Source organism: Amphiprion ocellaris, chromosome 2, assembly GCF_022539595.1.
Source record: "Amphiprion ocellaris isolate individual 3 ecotype Okinawa chromosome 2, ASM2253959v1, whole genome shotgun sequence".
Lineage (NCBI taxonomy): Eukaryota > Metazoa > Chordata > Actinopteri > Pomacentridae > Amphiprion > Amphiprion ocellaris.
The window spans coordinates 6,949,510-6,957,940 of NC_072767.1; the positions used below are offsets into that span (position 1 = coordinate 6,949,510).

An 8,431-nucleotide genomic window follows, 5' to 3' on the forward strand; every position below is an offset into this window, starting at 1 on the left:
AAAATGTTCACACCGGAAGAGCTGCAATATTTAGTATAAATATTAAAACGTTCTTACCTGGGAGCTGCTGTCAGAGAAATAATATTCTTTCATAATTCCAGGCCAGACAAAGAAAGGTTTCTTTCCTCTAGATTTGCTTTCTCACATTATTTGATGGTTTGTTTGTCGACTTTTTAGTTTCCTAACATCAGCAGAGAATGTAGTCGTAACATCCTGGCTTCAGCTCAGAGGTTTATCTTTTAGAATTTTGCTTATTCGCTTTGATGTTTCAGTGTTTTTGCACCAGAACTCTGTGAGCTGCCGATCACGAATCATCAGAATCTTGTTTTCTGGTTCTGTTGTGGCTTTGGGTCTTCCAGAACTCCTGTCAGAGTTAAAAAGTTGCATAATTTTTCAGTTTTTACAGTTTGTAGCCTTAAAAAATGGTGTAATTTTGGTGATTTTAAAGGAAAAGTCACTTTTTAAACTCACTGGAGGTCTTCTAGAGACTTATAAACCAGGATAAACGGATCATCTCTAAACTTTAATACTTAAGTCTAGATTTGGATAATTTTCCCAATGGAGTCACATGTTACAGATCATTAGTTCAGAGGCTGTTTAAAAGTTAAAAATCTGCAAAGTTTTTCTGTTTTTACAGTTTGTAGCTCTAAAAAATGGTGTAATTTTAGTGATTTTAAAGGAAAATGTGCCTTTTAGACATGCTGGAGGTTGTTGGAGTTATACATCAGGCTAAATTTTAATGCTTCAGTCTGGATTTGAATAATTTTCCTGATGTAGTCACATGTCACAAATTATTAGTTTAATGGCTATTTAAAACATAAAAATCTGCAAAATTTTTCAGTTTTTACAGTTTGTAGCTCTAAAAAAATGGTATGATTTTGGTGATTTTAAAGGGAAACGTGCTTTTTAAACCTGCTGCAGGTTTTTACAGATTGCCTTTTCTTCTCCATTTCTAGGGCAACACACCACAAAATATCTGTCAAATCTGACCAAAGTTCCTCGTAAACCTCCTCAGAACCATCTGGTTCTTTATCTACAGTAACTTAACTCAAAGTTCTACATTCATACTATGAATATTTTCCACAAAAACAAGCAAAGTTACCAGAAAAGCAGCAAAATCATGACAAAAACATGCAAAAGTCACCACGAACAGCTGCAAAATTGCTGCAAAAAGACAAAACCTCACCACAAAAATGCTGATAAACCCCCACAGAGTCAGGTTTTTAAAGGTACCTCTGGAGGGTTTGCTTCCATGGTGTGTTCCAACACTACTTTATGCAGACTGAGGGGGTTGGAAGGAATCTAGAAAAGTGGGGACACCTGTAGGATTTCAAAGCCTGATCAGCCTCCATTGCTGCAGAACAGCTTTAAGTTCATTTCTTGTTTCCTGATTTGCATTTCAAGCTATTCATTGGACTTGAACTACTTGAATTTCCATAAATAACTGGTAGAACTGGGTCGTTCTGAAGCTTGCTGGTGTTCAGGGTTTCCTTCAGTTTATCTGTTTACGTCAGTAATCAGGTGTAGCGTCGCTGCAGCTCTGTTTGTGCTGCTTCCTCCTCGTTGCTACAGCAGTGTTTTCTCACTGGAGAGGAGTTCCTCTTCCTCCACGCTGTGGTTTGGCTCCGTCTCTGGCGGTCGTGGAGCGATGAAATTAGCGGTGGCAGCTCAGCAGACACACCCAGAGATGGACTGATTACAGAGAAACGGGGAAGAACCTCCTCCCAGCCCACCTTCTGCCCACCGACGATCCTTCTGCTGCAGATCAACAGTCAGCGGCTCAAAAGCAGCAGAAGAGCAGAGTTCAGGAGCAGGAAGTGGAGCTGCAGAGATTCAGTCTAACAGCAAGTGAACATAGAACTACACTTCACTCAGCACAAATTTAGGATAGAAAAATAAGTGTTGAGTATAAAAGTCTATATTAAAAATACACTCACTGGCCACTTTATTAGGGACGCCTTGCTGGTGAAAGGTTGGACCGCCATTCTCTTTGTCGTTTTATTTTTAAAAAAAATCTTTTTCAGTCTCTGTCATTTTTTGTCTCTTATTTTATCATTTTCAATCTTTTTATCTCATTCTATTCATTTTCAATCTTGTCTCAGTTTTGTCATTTTCAATCTCTTTTTGTCTCAGTTTTTGTCATTTTCAATCTCTTATTGTCGTTTTTTGACATTTTTTTGTTGTTTTCAATGTCTTTTTGTTGATTTTTTTGTCATTTTCAATCTCTGTTGCCTTTTGTCTAATTTTTTTGTCATTTTCAATCTTTTTGTCAAATTTTTCTCATTTTCAATCTCTTTGCTGTTTTTTTGGTCTCATTTTTTGTCATTTCCAATCTATTTTTGTTGCTTTTATGTCTCATTTTTTTTGGTAATTTTCAGTCTCCTGTTGTTTTTTGTTTAATTTTTTTCATTTTCAGTTTTTTTTTATCTGAATTAATTTTTATTGTTTTGATTTTTTTGTCATTTTTTGTCTCATTTTTTTGGGTCATTTTCAATCTCTTTGTTGTGTTTTCTCTCAATTTTTAAAAATCTCTATCTGTTTTTATTGTTTTGTTGACTATTTTTTGGCACTTTAAATCTTTGTTGTTTTTCTGTCTAATTTTTTTTGTCATTTTCAATCTCTTTTTGTTGTTTTGTCTCATTTGATGTCATTTTCAGTCCTTTTGTTGATATTGTCTCACTTTTTTCATTTTCAATCTTTTTTTCTTGTTTTTGGTCTAAATGTTTTGTCATTTCAGTGTCTTTTTGTCATTTTTGTCTCCTTTTTGTCATTTTCAATCTCTTTCTGTTATTTTTTGTCTCATTTTTGTAATTTTTGATCTCTTTTTGATTTTTTTGGTCTAATTTTTCTCATTTCAATCTCTTTGTTGCTTTTTCTATTTTTTGTCATTTTTAATCGTTTTGTCTCTTTTTTGTCATTTTCAGTCTCTTTTTGTTCTTTTTTTTGTCTCATTTTGTTCCTCATTTTCAATCTCTTTTTGTTGGTTTTTGTGTCTATTTTGTCTTTTTAATCCCTTTTTGTTCTTTTTTGTCTATTTTTGTCATTTTCAATCTCCTTGATGTTTTTGTTTCATTTTTGGTCATTTTTAATCTCTTTTTGTCTCATTCTTTTCATTTTCAATCTCTTTTTGATGTTTTTAGTCTCATTTTTTGTCATTTTCAATCTCTTGAAGCTTTCTTCAACTTCAGCAGGTCGTCCTGACCACGTCTACATGAATAAATGTAGTTGCTGCTGTGTGATTGGCTGATTAGCTCTTTGTGTTAATGAGCAGTTGGACAGGTGTACCTAATAAAGTGGCCAGTGAGTCTATAGAAGTATGTTAAAATACAAAAAAAATGGAGTAAGGTGCAAATAGTGCAAAATAATAAAAGTGAGGAGGTAAAGAGCAGAGTTGAGTTGAGTTCAGTAGAATGGTCTAACACCACCTCCATCCCTCTTTATTCAATCACATGGTAATTATTTCCTAATAAGCCATGATGAGTCACATTTTATTGTGTTTCTGCTCACCACATCCCATTTAGCACCACTTGGAGTCGATTCCTCTTTAGCTTCAACAACAACTTTTGTTGTGGCTTTTGGTTCTGCTTTCTGAGAGATTTCTGAGTTATTTCACAGATGTTTTATTCTGTTTAACAACTGCACTGTTATGGGTGCCCATATAGCTCAACGCGTTGAGCGGGTGACCCATGTACAGGGGCTGGTCCCTGATGCAGCGGCCCGGGTTCGATTCCCGCTCGCGGCCCTTTGCTGCATGTCTTCTCCGACTCTTCTCCCCTGTTTCCTGTCTCTCTCTCACTACGCCTATCTAATAAAGGCCAGAAAAATAACTTTAAAAAAAAAAAAAAAAACAACTGCACTGTTACTTTTCAGGAAGCCATGAGGTTTTATTTTGTGAGTGAATGAGAGTAAAAATATGTTGTTTATGCCAGAAAAAGCAGCTCCCGTAGGTATTTATACAGATAGAGTTTAGCTTCAGATGTTTGTACACACTTTAGGAATCATTTTGTTGTCTATTTTTTGTTATTTCAATCTCTTTTTGTTGTTTTTTTGTCTCATTTTTTTGCCATTTTCAATCTCTTGTATTTTTTGGTCTCATTTTTTTTTGTCATTTTTCAACATTTTTGTTGTTTTTTGTCTCAATTTTTGTCATTTTCAAAAATAGTTTTAATCTAATTTTTGGTCATTTTCAATCTATTTTTGTTTTTTTTGTCATTTTCAGTCTCTTTTTGTTGTTTTTTTTGCCATTTTCAATCTCTTTGTCATTTCTTTGTCTCATTTTTTAATATTTCCAATCTTTTTGTTGTTTTTTTGTCAATTTTTTTTGTCATTTTCAATCAGTTTTTCTTATTTTTTGTCAGTTTTTTTGTCATTTTCAATCTCTTTTTGTTGTTTTTTTTTAAATTGCAGTCTTTTTTTGTCTGTATCTTCAGATGTTTGTACATACTGTAAGAATAGTTTTAATTGGAAAACAGCTGAATTTATTGCCAGTGGGAGAGTTCTTCTCTGCCATCATTTCTGCTTCAGTAAATATTAACACTCTGGATCGCTCCCTGTATGTTTGACATCCGTTTTCTATCTGGGTTTTCCTGCTCTGAGCGTTTAAGGAAGTCTAGTGTCACTTACAGAGCCATTATGTAGTAATGTGTAATGAAACTGAATCTGCATCTCGTCCGTGAACACCGAGAGAAAACCACTAGCGGCCTTTAAGGATTCTCTAAACTTCGTCATTAGTAATCGTTCCGAGTCACCCAGACTCTGTAATGGCCGTCATTTGCAGCCTCTGACCTGAGGAAATGTAATTTTTATGACTTTCTTTGTCTCGTTGTGCTCGTAGAAATTAGATCATATCCTCAGTAAACATGTTTAATGTCTTACTGGATGAAATTTCATCTGCATACGATCAGCCTCCTTCTGCTGCAGCGAGTTATCGTGGTTAGAAAGCAGGATGAGAAGGAAAAGTCGTCCTCTGGTCAGATTTAAACTTAAAACCTGGAGCCAGAATGTCTCGTTGTCAGTCAGAGTACATTAATTTAATGTAATGTCATGTAAAGTAATTTAATGTTTCCTTATTTTAAAAATTCCAGAGAAGACACTAGCTGCAGATTGTAAATTAGTAAAACTATCAATTTAAAATCATTTCTAGACCTCAACAGGTTGTTTTGATCATAAAATAAAACACTAGATTGTTCTTTGTTCTGTTGTCATTTTGTGTCTCATTTTTGTATTTTTTGTTGTTTTTTGTCTTTTTTGTCTGACTTTTGTCGTTTGTCTCTTGTCTTTGTCATTTTGTGTTTCTTTTTTGTCTCTTTTGTGGTTTTGTTTCTTGTTTTTGTCATTTTGTGTCTCATTTTTGTAATATTTTGTCTTGTTTTTTGTCTTTTTTTGGTCTTTTTTGTCAGACTTTTGTCATTTTGTTTCTCGTTTTTGTCATTTTGTGTTTCCTTTTTGTCCCACTTGTGTTGTCTCATTTTTGTCATTTTGTGTTTTGCTTTGTTCATTGTTTTGTGTGTTATTTTTCATTTTTTCGTTTTTGTCATTCGTTCTTTTTTGTCACGTAACTTTTTTGTCAATTTTTTGCATCTTTTTTGTTTTGTTTCATCTACTTTGTCTCGTGTTTTTGTTTTTTCTCGTTTTTATTGTTTTATATTTCCTTTTTGTCTCGCTTGTGTTGTTTGTTTTTGTCCATTTTTTTGTTGCTGTGTAACTTTTCTGTCTTTTGTTTGTTTTGTTTTGTGTCATTTGTCTCGATTTTGTTTTTTGTGTTTTCCTTTATTCATTGTTTTGTGCTTCATTTTTGTCGTTTTGTTGCATGCTTTTGTCATTTTTTTTTTGTTTTTGCCATTTGCTCATTTTTTGGTGCTTTGTACCTTTTTTGTCAAACTTTTTGTCTTTTTTTGTTTTGTTCCATGTCGTTTGTCTCATATTTTTGGTGTTTTGAGTTTAGTTTTTGTCTCGCTTGTGTTTTTTGGCTTAATTTTGTCCATTTTTTTGCGTTTTGTAACTTCTTTGCCTAATTTTTTGTCTCTTATTTGTTGTGTTTTATTTCTCTCATTTTTGTCATTTTGTGTTTCGCTTTATTCATTGTTTTGTGGGTTTGTTCAGAAAGTAGGTCATCCTCAAAGTTAAACCTGAATCCCAGAGAATGAAGATGTGTCCTGATACGACTTCAGTCGTCTTTCAGTGTTTGTGAAGTAACAGTTTATAGAGGAAACCCACCAGTTGGAACAAGCAGCTTCAGGTGTAAATTCCTGTGTAAAGAGTCGAGTAATAACAACACAAAGGATCAGTGTGTGATTCACTGGATTATCTGATGAAATGTGACGGTTGCTGCTATCCAGGATCTGACAGCTGCTCTTAGTGAACCCAGATGAAGCGGATCAGTGATTTTAAACCGACAACATGAAGGATTTTTACTTTATTTCATCTTTGTTGAGTCACGGATGTCTAACGTTACAGAGAAATACTTGACTGTTGTCGGCGTATAGAGTGTGACAATGACGCAACGTTTTTAGATGATGCATTTTTAAAAAACTTTAAAAGCTTTAAAAGTTTATTATTATTTAAAAAGAATTTTTTTTCTTTAGTCTGAAGCATCATGACTTCTTGTTTTTTGCTACAGTCATTTATAAAAGCTACAGATTTAATGAGAGTCTGACTCAGTTGAAAGTAAAAGTTTCCAAAGGCTTTGAAAGTCTGTCAAAACTTCAAATTATCACAGAAGAAAGAGGTGGTTTGAAGAAAATGCAGAGTTTAGATATAAAATAACAGCATCTGAAGAAAAAACACAGGAGGAACTTTACGTATGTTAGCTTCTCTCCTGCTCTCTGGGCTCAGGATTTTATCTTATTTTTAAATGTAATTTCATTTGATTTAACATAATTTAATTTTAATTTAGTTCAATTAAATTTTACATTGTTTCTAGATTACAGGAACAATGCACTTTAACCAAAATATTTACGAATTTATCTGTTTTGTATCTTTTGTCCTGATTTTTTTTTATCCTGCTTTATTTCTATCTAGCTGCTGTAATGTGTGAATTTTCCTGGTTTAATTTAATTTTATTATTTTATTTCAATTTAATTAATTAATTAATTAATTAATTAATTAATTTTTTAGTTTTCATTAAATTTATTTCTTTCATCCTTCACTTTATTTTATTTTTTACCTGTTTAAGATTACAGGAGCAATGAACAACAACCAACATTTCTACGAATGTGTTTATTTTTATATATTTTTTTCCTGGTTTTTATCATGCTTTATTTCTATCCAGCTGCTGTAATGTGTGAATTTTCCTGGTTTAGAGTTTATTCATTCATAAAATAACTGGTTTTCAGAGATCTGTTAATGAACCTTTTCTACTAATGACTAAAAGTTTCTGTTTCCATGGTGATGAGACTTCTGGTGTTTCTGCTTCTTTTCAGAGTTCCAGTAAACGATGAGGCGATCCTGATCAGCTGACGGCGTCCAGATGAGACGGTTTAAGGAGGAGAGGATGGAAACCAGAAGAAGATTCAGCTGCAAAATCCTGGAAAGTTTATTGACTAAGAATCAGTTCCTTTCTCTGGACGTGGAACTGAGACTGAAGCTGGAACTAAAACCAGAAGGTTTCTGGTGTTCATCTTCATCTGTTGGAACTCTGGAGGATTTTAAGATTTGCACAAACCAAAGAACTGGATTCAGTGTTTTCTGAACCCTCGACTTGTAATTTATTTGTTGTAGTAAAAATAATCTTTTCAATTATTCTTTGTCTCTTTTCTTTGCCGCCATGCATGAAGTTTTAAAGAAATGAATCTGCAGACAGAAAGAGTCACCTGGTTGGATTTATAGTTTATTATTCAGTCTTGTTTTCAGTTAAAATCATAATGACTCCACATTTAATTTAATATTTTTAAATATAAATTTATGTTTTAATAATTTCAATGATTCATTTATTTTTGCTTTATTCTTTATTTAATTTATTATGATTTAATTCAGTTTTTAAAGTTCTATTTTACTTCATCAGATTTTTAAAACGCATTACTTTGCTAATTTGATTTTTTAATAACATATTTTTAAATTAAATGTAATTTAATTTCTTTTTTAAAACATGAATTCTATATTTTTATTTCATTTTTAATAATTTTAGAGCTTATTTTATTTTATTTATGATTCAGAAAGATTTTTTTTATTGAATTTTACTGTTTTTAAACTTAATTTTACTTGATTGAATTTTTTTTAAATGATTAGTTAATGTTTTTATTCTTTTAATATATTTCATTTTTATTTTACTTAATTTTACAAATTTTATGTAATTAAATTTAGTTTTTGATTTAATGCAATTTAGATAGCATTTTAAAAATATAATTTACCTTAATTTTTAAAAAATTTTACTTTTGCTTTATTTTACTTTGCCTTCCGGTTAGCAAAATCATGAATTTTTTATTCTTAAATA

At 32.2% G+C, this 8,431-nt stretch overlaps 1 protein-coding gene across 1 annotated transcript in view; it reads left to right on the forward strand.

Moving 5' to 3' along the window:
• Positions 1–7,740, forward strand: part of LOC111564518 (mucolipin TRP cation channel 2) — a 28,222-nt gene extending 20,482 nt beyond the window's left edge. The window contains exon 14 of the mRNA XM_055013900.1: positions 7,422–7,740. Coding sequence (XP_054869875.1) covers positions 7,422–7,458 — 37 coding nt within the window. The 3' untranslated portion in view covers positions 7,459–7,740. The remainder of the gene's footprint in view (positions 1–7,421) is intronic.
• The last annotated feature ends 691 nt before the right edge of the window (positions 7,741–8,431 follow it).